This window comes from Pholcus phalangioides, unplaced genomic scaffold (genome assembly GCF_987345545.1).
Source record: "Pholcus phalangioides strain wild (caught in Gottingen) unplaced genomic scaffold, Ppha-v1.0 ptg000004l_1, whole genome shotgun sequence".
Classification (NCBI taxonomy): Eukaryota; Metazoa; Arthropoda; class Arachnida; order Araneae; family Pholcidae; genus Pholcus; species Pholcus phalangioides.
In genome coordinates, this window is record NW_028301597.1 from 2608883 (window position 1) to 2631573 (window position 22691).

The 22691-nt window shown below is 37.8% G+C and overlaps 1 protein-coding gene across 3 annotated transcripts in view; it reads left to right on the forward strand.

The window, feature by feature from the left end:
• The window catches only part of LOC149086418 (serine/threonine-protein kinase BRSK2-like), a 77394-nt gene that overhangs the window by 21014 nt on the left and 33689 nt on the right, over positions 1-22691 (forward strand). For all 3 annotated transcript variants that reach the window (XR_016195809.1, XM_089255526.1, XM_089255527.1), the window contains exons 2-3: positions 19216-19310; positions 20926-21011. Coding sequence is in view for 2 of the 3 variants with exons in the window: in XM_089255526.1 (XP_089111652.1) it covers positions 19216-19310; positions 20926-21011 (181 nt within the window). In the remaining variant the exon portion in view is untranslated. The remainder of the gene's footprint in view (positions 1-19215; positions 19311-20925; positions 21012-22691) is intronic.

Genomic DNA, 22691 nt, shown 5'->3' on the forward strand with positions numbered 1-22691 from the left:
TTATTTATGATTTACATTTCGCACAGTTTCAATGTGGTTTGTACGCTGCTTATGTATTATTACCATTGAATTTCAATTTTCACTTTATCTCAAAAAACTAGAGTCAGTCTGGCAAAGCCAATACTACATTCGGAATCAGCACCCCAAAACTCACTGAAACATCTTTGCTAATGATTTAATGTATTTATTTATATAATGCAGAGTTTCAATATGATTTGCATGCTGCTTATGTTAGCGTTTCTCAACCACTGGGCCCTGAGTCAGTCAAACCGGGCAATGAATTGGTTCACCGTTTCATTATTACCCATTTATTTCCTATTAGTCGTGTGTATGACCGGGTCATCCACGTACAAAAAAAAAAAAAAAATCCACTGGGACACTACTTCACCAAACACCAACTCTGGCCATATCGCAATTTACTGCCATTAGTGAGATGGGTTTGAAGTGAAGGCGCTGTCTATCGGTGGTCGCCTCGAGTTCCTTAAGGAAAATATCTTACCTATGTCCTCTCTTGGGTTCGAACCCGGGACCCTGACAACAACCTTCACGATGGTAGACGAGCATCTTACCACCATGCCATGCCACACGGGCACCACTGGGACACTGGCTTCCAAAGGTTGCGAACCACTGGCTTATGGTATTACTACGGAAATTTAATTTTCACTTTATCTCAAAAACAAGAGCCAGTCCGACAAAATCAATCGCAGATTCGGATTCAGTGCCCCAAAGTCATCCTAAAATCATTAAAATATCTTCGGGAACAAAATCAGTGTTGAGCAGTGACATTATCATTATTTGAGACCATTATTTTTTATGAACAAAGAGTGTGATTTTTTGTTCGTAGGGTCATTCAAAAAGAATAACATACATGGCTTTTCTTATACTTCAAATGAAGGGAGCAGGTTCCCATTCAAATATTATGAATATGGAAAATAAGCAAATATTGCGAAAAATAATCTCATAAATTCTTTTCAAAAATATGATGAAATGTTTTAAAGTGTAGCTTGAGAATTTTGACATAGATTTCATTGATGAATCTAATTAAAAACCACAACTCTTTCTTGAAAACGTTTTTAATGAGTATATAAAAATAATAGATAATTAATGACTTCGCTTTCAAAGTTTGTTAATCAAACCAAAAAAACAATTGTCTTGGAAATTAATTTCCTATTGAAATACACTTCAGATTTGCAACCAAAACTATCGGTATGTCATTCAAGCAATAAATTGTTTTTAGTTGTTTCCGGCATTATTCAACATGGCAATGAATAAGGAAATGGCACGAGAGAATTCTTTTGTAACTCATTCATCACATCATGTTTCGCGTCAATTTAGCATGGGCAAAAGCCATAGATCCATTTCATTTTTAGCACCTTGCACTAAAACTAACGAACGTTAAAAAAAAAGTGGTCGTATTTCCTTCGAGACTTAATGGAAGTCAGGGTTTACTGAACCCTGGTTATGAGTTTGCAGCTTCTTGGCAACATCAACAACGGGCCGCAATCGATAAGCGTACACTGGCTACACGCTGTGAATGAGATCTATTTTTTTTTTTTTTTTTTTTTTGTTGCTCTCTCACGCTGTTAAGAGATCAACTGCATATAATTCGTTGGTTGAAGAATAATAATAAAAGAAGCACAAGGGACAGATCCCAACTGACATATTACTTTACTCCTACTTTATCTAATTATTTCGTTCTAGTAACGCATGATGAACACCATGAACTCCTTACATAGAGTATATTTCTGAAGTTACATCCACATGCGTTGTGTTTGAGCGATTCGCTACGCTCTCGTATAGGAATGGGATGACAGGTTTTTTATGGCAGATTGCAATACACGGGGTATCCATAATTAAAGAAGCCTGTTTCAGAGCTGCCTACAACCGAAAACAGTCATCAGAAAATTTTTAAATTTTGTGGATGACTTGATTAAGGGATGGGAATTTCTTTCAGCGAAAAATAAATTAGTTCCAAATGTCGCCATCAGAGGGCATTCTTTAACAATAAATTACACGTTTAGCCTCACTCTTTGCTTGTAAAATTTTTATTATAGCAAAGCATGTTCCATATGATGGCCATCATTGCATATCGCTGCCTGGTGATCGAACATGTCACTAGAGACATGTCGGACAGGCCCGTCATTTAGGGGGGGGGGGGGGGGGCGTTGTCTCCCCCCCCCCCCCGGCTTTCGAAAATACACTACAAATGGTATATATATATATAAATATATATATACAAATATATATGCGTACCTTTAGTACATGCTCTTTGCCTCCCCCCCCCCTGGAAAAAGTTTAAATGACGGCCCTGAGATGTCGGAGTGTGTTAATTCCTCGAAGAAGTACGGGCCCCACAATAAATGATGCAGAGAATGCACCCCATACCTTTGCTTTTAGGGGTAATGCACCGGAACCTCTAGGATAGAGCGCGGATTTTTTGGTTCACAAATTCGGCAGTGAGTGTTCCCTGAACATGCTCGATCACCGAGCAGCGATATACAATGATTGCTATCACGTGGAACATGTTCTACTTTAATGGAAATTGTACAGGTAAAAAGTGTGGCTAAAAATGTGTAATTAATTTTTTAAGAACGCCATCTTGTGGTGATACTTTGATCTAATTCTTTTTTGCTTGGATGAAAGAAAAATCCATCCTTTTATATATTAAGTCAAATAAAATTTCATTATTTTCTGATGCCTGGTTTCGGCTGTAGGCATCTTTGAAATAGGGTTCTGTAATTGTGAATACCCACTGTATTTATAAGAGTAATGAAAGTCGTACTTGCAACGATTGGTCCACCGAAGAGACGCGTTGCACCTCTTGGATTTTGTAGAGCGAAGGTTTTGACGGTGCGATCACAATCGGTTTGTGGGGAAAAAGAAGGAAGAAAAGCAAAAGTCAGGAGCAGTTATTTATTACCCCATGGTCATAGCAAGTTATTGGCGATGTGACCTAGGTATCCCTCGGTTTGACGGTCAAAGCAAGTAAGCACCATGTAGACGTACTCTTACTTACTGAAGCGAACACTTACTCACAGAATCGTGAGCCGCACACCTAACCGAAACAGTGAAAGCTGTTCAGTGCGGTACGATCCTCATCGATACGAAAACTACAGTCATACGGTTATACATACTTTCAACTCGGTTATAACGTTAATATTGGTGGTCTCCACTGATTTTCGTAGTTTTGATAATGTTATCAACTAAGTAGAGACGTATACAAGACATTCTCGTATTGCATTGACTTTTTAATTGATAAATATGTTCATTTTTTAAACAAAGAGCTCACTTTAATTCAGAATCTTTACTACAATTGGAAATGAGTTTAATTTGTATAATTTATAAATTGTGTCGATGAATATGACTATAATAAAACATATAGAGTAAAATCCCTATTTAACACACACAACCTTCTTTAACCCCTCCTCAACATACACAGTGAAACCTCTACTTTGCGAGCATCGGCGGGACAAAAAATTATCATCCATAAAAGAGGGCGGTTAAGCAACGGTTTGAAATACATACTTTAGACCCGGGTCGTTAAAGAGGGTTTTACTGTATTTGACATGTTCAATTTTTTTCCAGAAATTTTTAATCACTACAGACTTGCCAATAATTTCGATAACCACTGGCAGCAATATCGGCGCGAGTTGACGATGTCCCGATTTCCCTTGTTTTTCTCGTACAAATGTGGTCACCATTGCTTAACCGTGCATGCATCTATCTTATGAACATTCCCCTCTGAGAAATTTCTAATGTGACGGTGTCGACTGGTGAAGGGGCATAAAAAGGGGAAAACAATATTAAATTTACGATAAAGGAATCTTTTTGCGGTGTGTTTTAGCGTCCGTCAACAAAGAAAGTGACCATCAAAAATTAATTGAATTCACACAGAGGGATTAACACATAATAACAAATTAATTTATTAAATTATCAAACAAAATAAGGGTTATCCAAAGAGGATATCCACATCTAGCATGTTATATTAATATTGAGAATAAGTCATCTTGACATGCCGTATACTAAATGATTAAGTATCTCGATAAGTGATAAATGACTCGAAATTCTTTACTTGAGAGAGAGATAATTTCGACTATAATTGATACGGTACTCACCACCAAATCTTCCGGATCCATCTCAGTCCTGATCGTCCATTTCAATACCAGCTCCTTCCTCGTTCTCTCTCTAACCTCGATCTCCAACCTCCTTCTTACACTCCACTACGCGGAAAAAGACCCCGTTTTCAGCAGGACCCCACCTTATATAGGCCCGATGGTACTAGTGATTCCACAGAAGAATTGCTTTCGGAACTCACCGGTTCCCTTCATGTTGGCGGCTCTATTATTCCCAAAGTCCGTCGAGGTGCCACTGTAACACCGTCTGCGTCTCGCGGTGTTACACTAATGAATCAATATGTTATTGCCAAAGCTTGAAGAGGCCAAAGTCTGATTTGCAGAAATGATTCGGGCTTTTGCCAGCTGATTCGCGAAGTGGTTGGAGTAGATCCCTAGCCAATGTTCAATGTGCTGGTGTGAGACGGTTCGATAAGCCCCAAATCCTTTTTTTTTCATCGCTAACGTGTGATATATGGCTATATATAGTACCTGTACTGGATTAGCTCCACCTGACGAGAGCAAAAAACAAGAAAATTTGAGACAAAAAACGATTAACACGATGATATAGTTTTTTTTTCTGTGAAATTTTGAAAAAAAAGAAATGATCACCGCATCGTAACTGCGATATGATGCGTTGCCATAGCGAAAAATACGCCAAATGGCAATCACCCTAATCACGCCTTTTCTTTTCTGACTTTGGCCAGAGCCAAAGTCTCGAATTCATTTTCGTAATTAATGAAATATGTTATTAGGTTACGGTAACTAAATTTAAGAGAAAATACTGCCCTAAAAGTATTCGAGTCGTCTTCAATACGCACACTTAATTATTTTATTTTTGTTCTCCGTTGAGCCAATAGAGGGCGCTAACTTTTTTAAATAAAAGTGAAAAGAATCAGACATTTCAGGTGTGTGTGTGTGTGTGTGTGTGTGTGTGTGAGCGATCATTACAATTAAATACGTATAATTTTCATTTTTCATTTTTGATTTCGTCGATAAGTGAACTATTTTGTCGGGTTTCATGCCTTTTGCGTAGGAAAAAGAAATTCTGTCGGCTGTGGATAATGAATCAAACCAAATATTTCAATCAATTTTATTTATACTTCAGAAACATTTTAAAAAATTGCATCGCATCCTCTTTCCCAATAATAGCTTCATTCTAAAATAGACAATTTTGGACAATTTTGTTCTTTCCTTTTAGCGTAGTTTGCGCCTTATTTTTTCCCAGCATGAGATTGATGATTGCAACGACGTGAAAACGACGTTAAACATCTCCCTAAAACTACTGTTGATACAATTTTCTTTTCTTTTTTCTTCTTCCTGCGTCCAAGATAGAAAAGTAAATCAATCAATCACTTCATGTCTAAAAATTTTCAGTCTCGACTCACAAAGCGCACGTATACGAGAGCATTTTGTCTGAAAACTCTCGTCTAGTCTGGATGTCCTCAATTTGTTTACGCGTTTACTACTCTTCAAATTTACGCTTAAGAGAGAGAGAGAGAGCATTGGCACGTCTAGAAAATGGGAGAAAAGTATTTTTTAAATAATTAGCATAACAAAAAACTCTTTCTTCACTTTGAAAATAATTGTGTTTTATGTACAGTATTTCTTATTTTTCTACTTCAAAATATCATTCTTGCCCTCTTATTTCTCATCTATTCAATAATAAGCCTTTATGAGAAAATACACGTTAAAAAATATTTTATTGATCTTTTGTTTACTTTATTTACTGTGTCAAAAACTTCAATAAAATGAAAGATATTCATTTTAACTGTCATTCATGCATAAAACATTAATTAATTTTTGCGGTCAGAGGCTCGATAACCAGGCCAACAGATATACAACTCTCGTGAACATTCCTCTGGGGAATTTTTTATGGGTACGAATGGGTACGCGCTGGAACTTGTTGAATGTTTTGAACTAAGGCACCTAGAAAGGAGAGCGGGCTCATTGTCACTCATCTTTGAACAAATAAAATGGTTTTGCCTCTCCTAGCTAAATTTAATCGTAGACCGGGATAGGGAGCACCGATTGGCTATAGAGATAATACTGACGTCACACCTGAGCTCAAAGATAACGGATTAGTCAGCCTAAGTCAAGGACTCAGTTGAAGGAGTTCTATTTTTCCTCTAACGTAATTTTGATATCAGAACGAGAAGCGCTACTGTTACTACTACTACTACTAACCTACCTCTTCACACCTGAGCTAAAACTGACAATTAAAAAAATATATACAGTATATTGATTTGTATTTGTATTGTAAGTCCCAAAATGGAAAAATAAAAATAAAAAGAAAAATTAATTAATTAATTTGGGTCAACATCTTTACTAGGACCATTTGAGTTAGGTACTCATGTGTACTTCAGATCTTAGATTGAAAGAAGAATCCTTAAAAACATTTAAATTCGTTAAAAAATGAGGTACACGTGTGTACCTCCGGAGCGAAAAGAGGCTAAACCATACGTGTACCCATATTATTATTACGATAAAGGAATCTTTTTGCGGTGTGTTTTAGCGTCCGTCAACAAAGAAAGTGACCATCAAAAATTAATTGAATTCACACAGAGGGATTAACACATAATAACAAATTAATTTATTAAATTATCAAACAAAATAAGGGTTATCCAAAGAGGATATCCACATCTAGCATGTTATATTAATATTGAGAATAAGTCATCTTGACATGCCGTATACTAAATGATTAAGTATCTCGATAAGTGATAAATGACTCGAAATTCTTTACTTGAGAGAGAGATAATTTCGACTATAATTGATACGGTACTCACCACCAAATCTTCCGGATCCATCTCAGTCCTGATCGTCCATTTCAATACCAGCTCCTTCCTCGTTCTCTCTCTAACCTCGATCTCCAACCTCCTTCTTACACTCCACTACGCGGAAAAAGACCCCGTTTTCAGCAGGACCCCACCTTATATAGGCCCGATGGTACTAGTGATTCCACAGAAGAATTGCTTTCGGAACTCACCGGTTCCCTTCATGTTGGCGGCTCTATTATTCCCAAAGTCCGTCGAGGTGCCACTGTAACACCGTCTGCGTCTCGCGGTGTTACACTAATGAATCAATATGTTATTGCCAAAGCTTGAAGAGGCCAAAGTCTGATTTGCAGAAATGATTCGGGCTTTTGCCAGCTGATTCGCGAAGTGGTTGGAGTAGATCCCTAGCCAATGTTCAATGTGCGGTACAGAGTATTATTACTCTGTGCGTGTACCTCATAAACATGTCTCTGAGGAACTTCTAACGAAGCGGTGCATGTCTGAATGTGCCGTGCAACTAAGTGATGTTTGTTACTGAGAAATGCCTACTATGTGTTCAAGTGCTGCCATCTTATTTATAACCCCCTGCATTAGTACAAACTATATAAACCATGTTTATAATTGTGAATCTCGAGGGTGTTTATGTGATGCTTGAATTCCGAAATTCAAATTCCTCATCGATCGTCGAGCTTGAGAAGTTTAGTCTCCGCTTCACTGGCTCGTCGCCTTGCCCTACTGTGCTCATTAGGGGTGAAACTAATTTGCATGTGCAAGCATAGATATTTAGAATCGGTAGATTCTCTTTTGTTAGCGATGGCTTCTGTGTGTCTCACCTGCTGAATACTCACTCACGTCTCAATCAATACTTCAAGCTTACTTCCCGAAGGGTGTATGTTCCGCCGGTGATGTGTTCTACTCAAACACAGTCACGCGATTCCCACCACTTCTAGAAGGTATATGTCGATTTCGGGAAGAACCAATGGAAGTCCGCGAAACCGAGAGAGTCTCACATCGTAGTGTCAAAACACGGGACAGTAACACGCGTGGATAGAAGCTGAGTGCAATTTCGATCAATTGTATTTCTAGACTGCCTGTGTCTAATGGACGTGGTGAAGACATGGAAATTGTACTGCACATGGCAGTTCTTTTTTTTCTCCCTTTTAATCCGAAATATATATATTTTTTCAATTTATGGGAAATACCTCACACACACAATTTATTTATTATTACAAACCTTCAAATTAAATCGAATCAATCGAAAATTATGCGTTTCATCACGCATGCATCAAATGCAGGCAATCGCTGTTGCTCGTTTCAAGGAAACAGGAAATTTTATTTTAATCAATGTTTTGTTAAAACTGGGATTGAAAAGTTGTTTATATATTTACTCAATAACCATATGCACAGCTCTGGTCTACCTCAGGGGATTCCAACGTAAAATTTCTCGTGGCACCCTTGATAATTATGAGGCTGTTTTGTGGAACCCTTCATAATAATGAAACTGTATTACGGAACTGAAACTAATTTTTGAATATCTGATGAAAAAAAAGTGTGTCCCTACTGCCATCTTAACTCCAGGGCCAAATAAAGTACGGCATAGTCACCAACCACCTCTTAATTTACATATTTATCGTTAAAAATCATTGTGCCAGATCTTATAGTGGCCAGATCGTAATAACGCCTGAGTGGCGGGTGGTAAGATGCTCGTCTACCACCGTGAAGGTTGCTGTCACGGTCCTGAATTCGATGCCGAGGGAGGATATAAACAAGATAATTTCCATAACGAACTTGAGGCGACCACCAATAGACAGCGCCTATATTTCCATTCCATTAATAGCAGTAAATTGCAATATAGCGATGTGGCCAGAGTTGGTGAAGTAGATCTTATAGTGATAAACCCCTATGCAACTGAAGTCTCAGTTCCATGCCTCCAGCAAGGATTCATGTGTGTCCATTGGGTGTCCCGTAAAGTGCACGCAAATTCTGCAATTCAAGAATCCTTACTTCTAGTGGATGAAAAATTTCAAAAAAAAACCTTGTTACAACTTATAATACCCGGATCAAACGAAACCTACTACTACTAAACCACACATGTCCACATTCCTCTGTGGAATTTCTAACGAACTGGTACATGTTGGAATATGCGTGTACGTGTTGTGCACCTAACGTGAAGTTAGTTACTGTGTGGTGCTTGTTATAAGTAGTGCTACCATCTGCCATAAATTTTTCTAACTGAATGAAGTGCAATGATTGAATATTTGTACCGTCGCACAGTGGTGCGTTTTGCGAAAATCGTAGCCAAAACCCCAAAAAAAAGTTTTGCCGTTCGACCCTGATTTTTTCACAGATGAAGAGTGAATAACCCCCGGCTACTAACGTACATTTTTTTTCGTTCATCACCTCTTAGTTGTCTCTCAGAAGGAGCTCCAATGTGGTGATTCAAGCAGCAGTATACCGCACATCAATCTAAACCTTTTACAAAGCCGCTCTCGTTCAGAAATTTCGTAGCTCTCCGGGGAATTTTAGGCAGTTATTTCTTTTTTTTCAAGTGTGTTAGCAATTTAGAAATACATTTTGAATTTCGTTTTTGATATTTTTATTAAAAAATAAATTATTTTTAATGCCAAGTCATTTTTTAAAAAAGTTCATTTTTGTGAGTGGCGGTAGAAACAAGTGACCTGATGTGACCTCCTGAAATTCATTTCCCAACATACTTTAACATGTTTAGTTTATGAAAAAGGTGAAATTAGCTGCTAATATCTGCTACTCCGCTGACCCCAGCGACTTTTCTTCAACATGCCATAGCTGAGGCTTGCCTATACAAAGGCGGAATAGATTTGAATTTGAGAAAATTTCTTTAAAAATGGCAGTTTATTGCTCTGATAACCGCAGATTATTCGAGCTTTAACATTAAAAGCTGCAAAACATGCCTCAGATTTTTTTTTTGTCTTTTTTAGTTTCAAACTCAGGGTGCTCCACTCTGAAAAAAATTTAGATTTTTAACGAAATACTTATAAAGGATCATAGCTCAAATTTTAGGCAGCAATGCACCGATTTAGAAAATCGCGTAAAGAAATGAACGCAGAATGACGTTTTAAATGCTTAAATTAAGTAAAATTTTAAGGGTGTACGGAAAACGTAAAAAAATGAATTGCAAATCTTGACTGATCTTAAGAAACGTTCTCATTTTCTGCGAAGTACTGTACACACAAAGAATCGATGGTGAACACATATCAGAATTTGCTGAGACTAATAAGGGAACAAAAAGGACAATAACTGATTCATTTAGGAAACAGCACATACATCAAAAACTTGAATAAATTCGAAAAAGTTTCTTGCAAAAATTATCAAGATGTGATGCATGAATTAATAACTTTTTCTCATCCATTCATATCTAGTATGGGGGAAACAACGAAAAAAAAATTTAAGATTGCCGCAAAACGTCTTCAATAACCCAAAACTAGTTTTGACTACATGAGCGATATCTATGTAAAATTGATTTTCTGTGTTTTGTATATGTTCTCTCTACAAATCCACAATTTTAGATCGATCGTTACCAAATTTTACGTATACTCGTAAACGATACAGGACCCGACTTGAACGATAGGCCACTGTAAAAGTTTGACAAAACAGGTGAAATGCCCGAAATTATCAGGCAAGAATGGTTCTTGGGTCTCAACAATGACTTTCGGAATGTTTACTTTATTCACCGTAAATCCCCAACAATGTGCCTCAGACATGTTTATTCCTTTACAATGGTTTGTCAATTCTTCAATACTCGAAGTATGTTGAGAAAACCTCGGCAACGCCGGCTATTATAGCTAGTTGTTAATAAATCATAATTTTGATTATAAAATTATGATAGACAATTAATAGTAGTAGTGACCATAATATAGTAGTGACCATAAGATTTTACACCCAGACCACGACCAGAAACGTTTTTCGATTCATTACAAACTTTTATCATAAATTTCTGTATTTAAATTACGTTTTATGCTTATTTTAATTTCCTGTTTTTACTTCTTTTTGAATTCTTAATTAATTTTTTTATGCAGCACTTTTATGTTATTATAAGTTTTTTAATGCATCTCAGCAATATTCTTACATGTTACTGCAATTCAAATGTCATATATATGATGATGAGATATCATGAACAAATCCATGCTGTTTTTTATCGCAATTAATCAATAGCCATAATGCAAACATACCATATTTTATCCATTTCATGTCCTTAAAATCCCTTTAATCATATAATCTGCACCCTGCCGTTAAAAAAACATAATATTTATTGTTCGAAACAGTTTTCAAGAATATGCAACGAATTTCAAGGCGAGTAAATAGTTTTGACCACGTTTTTCGCAAAACGCACCACTGTGCGTCGTAGGTCTGTTGCTCTCTGTGGCGATAAAACGGAAACTGAAATTCATGAACTTCCGAAACTTCTGGTCGGAATGTGAAAAATGTAATGTTACCATTCCTAAGTTTTTTTAGTCATCCAAGCGGTCTGAGTTTTTTAAACGACACTATCTCGTTAAAATTCAAAATAAAGAACAGCTTCGCGAGCATCAGTAGCAAGAAAAATTTCCTCTTTCAAAGCTCTTCGGGTTCCGGATTATTAGCTGGAAACCCATGGTCTACCTCCGCAGAGGCAATTTATTATCCTTCTACCTCCAAAGAGGTAGGGAATTAATTATTGTTGTGCCTAACTGTGCATTTGATTTGATACAAGTCTCAAGCATATGTGTGTTCAGGTGCTGCCATCTATTTTCTCAAGACGGAACTTTATATATATATATATATATATATACAGACATACATAATTGTGCGTGCGCATGCGTGTGTCACATCTACAATTTTAGATCGATCGTCGCGAAACTTTGCATATATACCAAACGGGACCTGAACGATAGGCTATTTTATAAGTTCGACAGAGCAGAGCAAATGCCCGAAATGGGCTAAAAACTGTCTGCAACAATGGTTTCTGAGTCTCAACAATCACTTTCGGAATGTTTGCTTTGATTACCGTGGTTTCCCCTAGCAATGCGTTTCCGACGTGCATATGCCTTTATGGTCATTCAAGTATTACGTCAGTATCGGGTTCTGACTTATGTTGACGAGGGGGGGGGGGGGAGGGTGTTTGGAGGTTGCTTACGTCATCAACCACCCTTTTTGAAGATATGAAATGTTCTAAGTTGCTGACGAAATTTTGCTGATAAGGGGGGTCAAAAATGGATAAAAATCTGCTGACGTAATATTTGAATTAGGTATAACAGTTTATGCCTTTATAATGGTTTGTCACTTTCTTCAATCCTCTCAGTAATTGAAGAAAACCCGGGCAGCGCCAGGCGTTATAGCTAGTGGCTAATGTTCTTATGAGAGGGAGAGAGTGCGATATATTTAAATGTTATTAGATCTCTGTTATTAGATGCGACGAGATTTTTTTTCGAAGTGGAGACCAGCTCGTATTTTCACCTCAAAGTTGGGAAACCGCAGAAAATCGCGGCCAAACAATAAATGCTTAATCTCAAAATTTTTAACAATATATCATTATCATGAAGTCCCCTCTGCACTTGAGGCCTCCCCGGGCCGAGCACAGGTGGATGCATGCGTTAAGATGGCACTGCAATAGAGCAGCGTTTTTCAATCTCTTTTATCCCACGGCACACCATATTCCATGACACGCCATCCCATTAATTGTGATCCTCTGTCATTTCTCTCACAATTTGTTTTTACTCTGTGACTTTACTGTAATATTTTGATTAGCTGACGCTTGACTAGAGCAACCGTTTTTAAGAATAAAATTTTGTGTTGAAATCTCTCATCCACCTTTTTCTATTTAGTCACTAAATTTATTGATTAATTCCATTTTACTGGAGTCACCATGGATTCCCGAGGGCTCCACAGAGCACAGGTTGCGAACCACTGCCTTAACACCAGAACGACGGGAATTTCTAATTACCGTACCAAAAACGACGGATAACGATCATTTTGACAGCAATAAGACAAATTCAAAATAAATTATTTTTCTCCACCGAAACTTCTTGCAACCGTATATCTATTCAGTTTGACATATTTTTAGGTAATACCTTATTCAAATAGCAATTTTTTTTTTTTTGGAATTTCGGACAAAAAGGTTTGTTATGAGACAAAGACTAATTCCGTGTTTTTCTTACTTCGAAAAGAGGTTCGACTATGGTTTTCTTTGAGCTTTTGTAATACTTGGCTATATTTTCATTTGTCAGTCCACTGACAACATTTAAAGTAAACGCTTAATGAGAAGTTTTCCAAGAGATTGCATGTGCCGAATGAAAAAAAAACGTGAATAGCAGCCAAATCCTGACCAATGTAAAATGCATACGTATGACAGCTTTTCGATGTCGATCGCATTGCGCACTGAATGAATTCATTTTGTCATTCAAAACATCAACTACAGTAATGAAATTACATAAATTCTTTCAAAAATTTCCTTTTTCCACGATTTCAGTTTTGTGTGTGTCGGTACTAAAGGCCTATATTTGCTCCGCTCACTACCTGTAGAATTATTTATTTATTTTTTGCCCAGTCGAAGCATGACATGAGGTAAAATAAAAATAATGGCCCTCCACATAATCCGTTATCATCCCTTATGCTGGGATCTTCGGTGGGCCCCCTCCGGGACTCATCAGTTAATCATTTATTATAATCATAATGTTATCATAGTTAATTTATAGTATGAGGAAACAGAAAATGATAAAAAAGTTTCTGCCCCGTGGATTGGAACCCTGTCAGTTGGTAAAATCTTGAAAAGTATACCTATGAGTGGTACAAAATGGCTGCTGGAAGAAAAGCAAACACCATGGTAAAACATCCGTTCCCTCGATATTAATGTTCGTATAAGAACTGTCCATTTGAGCATGTTTTGCTATCATATTTGTTAAATGTGTCTATTGCGGTCAAAACAACTACTACCGTAGTTCTAGGACTTGTTTTCCAATTCAAATACTTTTGACGCTTTTTTTTTTATAGAAAACAAGTGTGAAAAACATCTTTCAGATTTTTTTTCATTTTCATAATTGCGCTATATCGTCCCCCCTCATGCCAGATGCACGAATGTGCAACGTCCTTGGGGAAAAAATAACGAGGGAAATGACGTTTGAATGGAAGTTATTTTCCTAAAATGTTTTATAACATGTCTTACAATAGGGATACACATTCGTATTTCTGGCACAAGTTGGACAGCAAAAAAAAAAGGTATCCAACCAGCTGATAAAAAAAAAAGGGGAAAAATTTGCACATTCATGTCTCTGGCATGAGAAGCGATATGTAATATTGCTCGTACGGTGCCTGAATTTTTGTTTAGACAAATTCACGTTTGGGCTTCTTTAAAAAAAATTATTTCATTTCCTTTGAAATTTTTCAAGGCACAACTACTATCTTCTCGCGGCAAACCGGTTGGAAAACCTTGCCCTTGTCATTTTTTTCAGTTTGCTGTAGGTAGTGAAACAGAAAGGATAAAACACGCCAATAAATACCCACTGTGTGATTATAGGACCTCTACCGACATTCTCACACATAATGAATAGAAACTTAAACACTATCGAAAACCACTCAATGAATCTTGTTATTTCCATAACTGATTAGAAAAAAAAACAAGAAAAATTCACCTTTTTCATATTTTGAGCTCAAATTTGAAGTATTTCTTGGACGAACCCCCACACAAATCTTTAGTCAAATAGCAGAGAAATATGTCGTTATATCCAAAGTCGCTCTATTTCACGGACGTTAAAAGCGAGTATCATTAACATCATTCTCTACGGGGTGATCGGTTGAAACCAACGCTCATTGCTGCGGTGCAGTAATTAACCGAGTTTGTCTGTGCTTGAAATAAGAGTCAATTATCCCATTGTTTCCTTGAATTTCGGACTTTCAGCTCATTAGGACTGCAAATTTTTTTCTTTTTACTTAATTGCAACAGCACATTTGTCTGTTCTGAATACATCGTGAATTCACCCGTTCCATCTTCCTCTTCTCTTACACAATAGTCTCAGTACAGTCACAAGTACAAAATCACATTGCTGAAGTCGAGGGGGAAGGAGGTGATTAAATGTTCCTTTGTGTACAAATCTTGACATTCCCCCCGAGCAAAGTAGAATTTCACACTGGCTTTATTTGTTTAATTTTTTTTCCCCGATTCGCATTTGGTGCCCCTCACAAAATCTCCCAAAATCGGTCGATTCATACTTACACCATCGATTTTGCTGCCAACGACGGTTTCGTAATCGATATACGCATGATGGAGAAATTGCGGATTTTCTTCCGCTCTTCGTTCTTTTTTTCGTCTCTTCTGTTCTTCAACATTTTCTTTTCTCTTTTTTTTGTTTTACTTCATATGTACGCACCTAGATTTCCTTCTAACTGTGATTTTTTTTTTTTCCTCCCATGCTGCGAAAGATTTCTTTGCTGTCAGCGTTCCCAACTCTTATGCACATGGATATACCCTCTCTCGCATCTCTTTTTCTTACCGGCACTTCCTCCTAATCTACTTTCTTCTCTCTCTGTCTCGCTTCGGCCTTATAACCAGGTAATCTTTCCGAAATGACAGTTGTTCTTCTTTTATATGTTTTATTTCCTAGGCTCTCTTATATCCTTCAGCCCAATTAGGTGCAAGGTTCTAATTCCTTACGACGCTGCGGGAAAAAAAATGAGTACGGGTATTTATGAACGAAGCGTAGGAACGCAACGAATCTCAGACACCAGATGATGTCTTTTATAATCGTAAAAGCTTCTATTTCATTTGCTGATTCACCTTTTTTTTTTTTTTTTAGCATTCTTTCTCTGCTTCATCATCAGCTGTGATAAGTCGGTTTGATCAAATAGTTCTATGTAATCGTAGCATTTGCCTACCTTCATATACGATGAAAACACTGTACATTAGTGTTTCACAACCCTCTCTATGGTTCATAAAAATATAAATATAAATGGATATAAATTGGTGACGTTGGTATATTTCTAATTGAAACAATTCATCAAAACACAGAAATTTGATTAATTAAAGTGGATTTTCTGATTACGTAAAATGGTTAATAATTGGTAGAACATAGTTTGCCTAGATTTTATTGTTATTTATAAATAGATAAAATCTTGCTAAGCAAACTTGGATAGTTGTTACTTTGAATTTCATTTCCAGTTCCATCGACTTGGTGCGATTTTATGAATCTATGAACACGTAAAATTTCAGCAGCTCTCGAAAAATGGCTCTTTCCGCATAAAAAAATTATTGTAATTACTTCTAAAGCTGTGTTTTTTATACCGAAATGATACTAAAAGCTGTCCTTCCTAAAATACCGAAAAAAATTGAGAAAAGAAATTGGTATAATGAATTTTTTTTCCACCATATATTTGCCATGTGTATTCGTATTTATACCATATGTATAGACCAAAGAGGGTAAATCTTTTTTTCGTTTCTTTGGATCATATTTCATTCTCGTGCCCTCGTCTTGTATCAGAAGCAAGACCCTTTCTGCTCATTGAATTGACTTTTTAGTGCATAATTTTCATAAATGAGGTCCGTTTCCCTACCGCTGGGCTACTGCTACTACTTAACCGAACATGCACCTCGTATACATTGCACTACGGAATTTCTAAGGAATCGGCACATACCGGAACGTGTGTTCTGGGTGTATGCTTGGCCTTAATGTATTTAGGTTGTCCAGTTGCGCTTGTTCCGTGTTTATGCTGCCATCTGGCTTCCATTTTCTGAAGCAAAGATGGAAATGCTGAATTTCATGTTTTGTCAGTATCGTGTTGTAGGCCTGCCTGCTCTCTGCGGTGGACCGCTGGAATACAGATCAGCAAGCTTCCCTCTTCTCGAGGTTCCATGCAGGGCCATCTCACCGCTATAGTCGACGCTCGATATAACGACCCCCCCCCCCATTCTTCCATCGAAAACGGGCGTTATATCGGATGATCATTCTATCCGAAGGGATAGTCGTTAAATCATATCGGTCGTTGTAATGTAATAGTCGCTGTAACGAATGATTCTTATAACGACCGTCGACTGTACTACTTAACCAACCTCACATGCACGTCATACACATTCCTCAGCGGAATTTCTAACGAATCGGTACATGCCGAAACGTGTTGTATGTATATGTGTGGTCTTAACATATTTATGTTGTCACGGTTGTGCCTGTTTCGTACTCTTGAGTTTTCGTGTTATGTAAGTATTATGTTGGAGTAGAGGAAGAGAATGTCCTCTCCACTTGTTGATTCAAGATTTTTAGGAAAACTATTTTCTTCCTAAACTCATCATCTCTAAATATAATCAGTTTCCCGAAAAAAAAATTCGTATCATATTGAAGGTCTGTCTACTCTTCGCAGCGAGCCATAATGGGCTCCTAGGCAATAATCAATTCTGACGGCCTTTTACTCAGTTGGAAGCAGAAAGCAGAAGATTACATATGCTGACGCTTGAGGATCTTTCTTCCTTTCAAACCAACCAATCACAACTCAGGTCTATCACCATCTATGGGCAATTTACTACCTAGTGAGTTGTGTCGGAAGTGTAACTGTGTGTGTACCTAACAGTCCGAGTGCGTATGTAGTGTTGTGTTTGATTTTTCAGTGTCGCCATCTATATTTCAGAAGTGAAGTGAGTGATGTGTTATAATTGAATTACATTTGTACTGTTTGTAGGTCTGTTGCTCTCTGTGGCGAGACTTTTTAAAGGGGAGATCGGCTCGCATTCGAGCCTTGGAGTTGGGAACCGCAGTAAACCAACTTCAGCCGACCACCACTGTGGGACGGTGGGGTTCGAACCCGGGACCTCGCGACGCGAGTCCGTCACTATGACCACTCGACCACCATAGCGGCATGTGCTTGAAGATTATATCACTAGACCAGATCTCATCATGTAGCCCCTCCCCTTCCTATAGACATGAGTCCCACCGGGATGGCTCATGAGTCAAGATGGTCCTCATTCTATACGTTTCTACTGGATTCTGAAAATAGTGACACTTTCCTACTCCCGTATTTTACTTAAAAGGTTCGTTTCTTCCCGTCTAAATTTTTTTACAGCTCTCTGTAGCCAACTCAGCCACCTGTCATGGCTTACCTTCCACTTGATTTCTACCAATTGCTCCCCTTAGAGCATACCAGGGCCACTAAGGATATGTGATATACTGCCTCTCCCCGGTTGTGAACCATTGCTCCACATTATCAAATGCACGATAAGAAAACTAATTTCACTAAATCACAATTTTATCGCGATGAAATACATTCGGAATAACTTCGCGAATTTATTTGTCAACACTTCTCTTTTTTTAATTAAAAACTCTCCTCTCTTAGTTCCTGCAGTTTTATTATTCAAATAGATATGCATATTTACCCGTTTCTGGCGACTAGGCGCAGCTATTCAGGACACGACCATGTCCGGTGCTGGTGCTCAAGGAGCAGGGTATCAAATTCATTCTTTCTATTTCTTCGACTACTACTGCTATAGCTGAACCACACATGCACCTCATTCATATTCCTCTGCGGTATTTTTAACGAACTGATATATGTTGGAATGTGCGTGTACGTGTTGCGAAAGTAACGTGACGTTTGTTTCTGTGTAATTCTTGTTATAATGCTGCCATCTGCAATCTATTTTTCGAACTATGAGCAAAGTGTAATGATTGTAGATTTGTACCGTTGTAGGCATGTTGCTCTCGGTGGCCAGACTTTTTAACTAGGAGATCAGCTCGAATTCGCACCTCAAAGTTGGGAACCGTGACGTCGGTAAGGTTCGAACCCAGGTCCTTGCGGTGCGAGTCCGTCACTATGATCACTCGACCACCACAACGGCCCATTTCTTCTACTACACATCCAACATTATGGGAGGGACGAGGTTTACCAAGATGCTTGCTTCTTCTTGATGATCCGTTACAGATACCTTGGTGCAGCCCGGCAGATATAAATTACACTTAGCAAATAGTGATCTCAGATTCACGTTTAAAATCAAGTTTTCATGCTAGCTAATGCCAATGAATGAATGAACGCCAGAACTTTGCCACTGGACTTATCCCGTTGCCGAGATCTCTTCCAGCCCAGCTTCGTGGAACAAACTATCTAATGCCAGACTTTAGACCTCCGGGTTGTAACAATGTATCAGTTATGTTACAAAAATGTGATTCTAAGAGGTAAATACGAAGAACTTCACATTGAACATGTAAAATTCACGAACTTCCCCCCCCCCCCTGAAAAGATGCCACAATTTCAAAGCCACTTCTATGTTATGTGTGTAGTTCAATTTATTTATTTTAATTTTCCTACGTTTTCTACGACTTGTAACACGCTCTTTCTATTGACAGGACTCGTGAAACTCGGTGTTCATTGTATTACGGGTAGGAAAGTTGCCATCAAAATCATCAACAGGGAGAAACTGAGTGAATCCGTATTACAGAAAGTAAGTTGATTTTCTTCAAATGCATTTGCGTTTTAAAATAAAAATGCATTATTCTTGAACACTTATATGCATATTTTTCAATATACAGTATCGATACGAAAACATTTTTAAGTTTCTCCATTATCAAGTCTCGTGACAATAATCGTAAATACAAAAACTTCGTATTCAAAATTCATACTAACGGCAGTTTCGCAAAAACAATGGACTTCCCTTCTAATGCCGTAACTGGGAAATTTTTTTGGGAGGAGAAAAACATGATTTTGCCGATCCTCCCCATTGTGAAATTTTATCTGTTCCCTTTAAACTTTGCCGCCCCGGGCAGTTATAGAATTTGCCACCCTGCCCCCCCCCCAGTTCTGGTCCTATTCCCTTCTTAATGAGCATGAGCTCATACATGCCGTTATTGACAGCATGCAATATTACTGTATATGCTCTATTGTCCTGGGGGGGGGGGGTAGTCACATCCCAATATTTTATGTACTTTCGCAATACTAAACTGACGCATCCGATTTACCAATCATTTACGATTGTTTTTCAGCCACCTCCTTCGGCATTTTGTCTGATTTGTATTCGTTAATTTCGAAAATACCGTGCGGAAATTGTGTACAAATGCATTTTCCATGTCATTTTACGTCTTAAAAACTATAACACAGCTAGAATCTGACTCCATAACGGCAAATCATTATGGAGAAACAATTCACTGCCACAAATTTGTTTATTCGCTATAATCAGTATATACAGGGTGATTGCTTAATTTCCCCTGCCACATTTCACTGCGGCATACCTAAAGGCGAGCTACAAAAATTATGCAAATAACGTGTAGTATTCAGATATGTCATTCATATACTGCAAGGGGTTGTAGTATAGTTATAAAATTTTTAAAAATTAACTCTTCACACGGGCACCCTGTTCTCAAAAATTCAATTAGAAAATTGTTGCCCTGCTGAATTGTTTGTTCTTTATTTTTATGTGTTTCTGGGTGAGATTAATATAATTGAATTTTTTCATAATTGTTTGAGGATGGCACCTTGGACCCTTTCCTCGTAAGGGCAATATTGATTCGTTGAGATACTTGAAATCAAACATGTCGGGGAAAGTTGGGAAAGAACAGCATATACAAGGGAAAGAAGCGTTGTCCGTTAGTCTATGTTGTTTTTTCCAACTCTCCTCCGACTTTTTAAATCAAATATCTCTGCGAATATTGCACTCAGTAACGTGGAATATTTTTTTGTTGGCATCAGGAGAGCCAAGGAAACAACTTTCTAATATAGTTTTTGAGCATTGGGTGTCCATATGAAAAGTTAATTTTTATTTTTATTTTAATAACTATACACAACTCCTTTTTTCAACATGAATGACGTATCTGAGTTCTCTGCACGTTATCTGGATAATTTTTCTAATTGGAAGTATGCCTCTAAGACCAACGGTTCACCAGTAAAATGCGGCAACGGGGATTAAGAAATCACTGTATTTTTGCGTTAAAATGTACTCATAACTTTCGAGTTATAGCTGATTTTGTGGTTCTTACTTAATTCATGGAAACCTGTACGAATATTATTTTTGATCAATGATTTCTACCTGATACGAGCTTCCTCATTTTTTTATTGATTTCTAGGTTGAAAGAGAAATCGCAATCATGAAACTAATAGAGCATCCTCATGTACTGGGATTGTACGACGTGTACGAGAACAAGAAATATCTGTAAGTATCGAGTTTGGTTTTAGTACCCAGCAGTTAAAATCCATTCGTGCACATTTATTGTTTATTCTACACGTAATGACTCATTTAGATCGCGTGCTTTTCGCAAAAAATATTGAGAAAAGTGGGAAGGCCCATCCAGCAACGGTTTAAACAGACTCTTGCGATCGCGATACAACGTAACAAAACGGCAAGTTTCACGGATCATTCATTCATTCTACGTCTACGCCACTGCACGCACCATCTTCATTAATTTGCGGCACGTCGCTGACAGGGCGTGTTCGACGCATTATGATATTTCTAGTTATCAAAAACTGCAACAACGCTCATTTCCATGGCTGAAGATGAATATAGTCGACACCCGTTATTCCGGCCATTTGTTACAGCGACCGTTCCGTTACAACGATGGGTGCGATAAGTCCCAAATGTTTTCACATAACGTCTATTGCACACGTGCGTATTTTCCTTTTCCGACCCTTTCATTTCAACGACTGGCGACTGTCGCACCAGTCGTTGTAATGGAATACGCCATAGTAATGGAATACGGGTTTTCCGTTGGTTGAAATTGTGTTTGACCTTGACCCTTGATGTTGGAGAATTCGGTACATACGTGCGTCAATTTAAGTAATAACAATTGTAGTATTATTACAACTTTAAAATAGTTTCTTTTAATTATGGACACCCTGTATTTTTTCATTTCTTTTATCTAAAAAACTAATTTCTCAAAAATTAACAGAATACTTGATTATTTTGATAAACCACGCCCACTTATAAAATAAATGAATAAAATTAAGTATCGGTTGATACGATGATACTTCTTTTGATTAATCTCGGATGAAACTTGTGTTCGGATCGTTTACCTTTACCCACTGTCGCATATTTTAATAGGATAAAAAGGGGGATGAAAACGACGTTTCGCTTGCTGTCCCAATAAGGGTAATCTGGCTAAAATAATGTAGATGAAGCGTTTATCTGCTATGTTAAGAAATCGGGAGGCAAACAACCTGATATTTTGACAAATTGAGGGCAATCGACTAATATTTTCTCCCAAATCGTAATGACAATCGAAAAAAACACCCTTCAGTCTCCCTGTTGTGCGATGTTCCTGGAGTATTCTGGGGGGGGGGGGGGGTGTGAAAACCCACTACAGTAAGTCCACCACTAGTAGCCATTTTTTTCTTTTCACTGGTGGGCCAAATAGAAAGCCTAGTGGGGAAAAAATCTCCACCAGTGGACAGCTAATAAAAAGGCTTGCTGCAACTGCTTTCATTATAACGACATGCGTTTTTATTCCGCGTCCAAATATGAATTCTGTTTAGAAGATCGAATTGTTTCCAAAACGTTTAATTTAACGTCCGTTTTCCGTGGAACGAGAAGGGTCATTATAACGAACGCCAGCTTTATGACATCCGTATTCGAGGGAACCAAGTCTTGTTTCACATAAATTCGGACCCTGGGCAAACATAACTTTTTTGGGCTCCTTATAAACAGAGTTTTTGAGGCAGAGGTGTGCATAGAGGAGGGGGCATAGAAGGCCTGTACCCCACCCCAAACTGATCCATAATTTAAAATATTTGTTAATATTTTTCTTAAAAACCAATGTATTAAAACTAAATGTCAATTTATGGCCTCGAAAATTTTTGGGTGCCCTTTGCACCTAAAACGTTTGTCAACGCAAGAAAC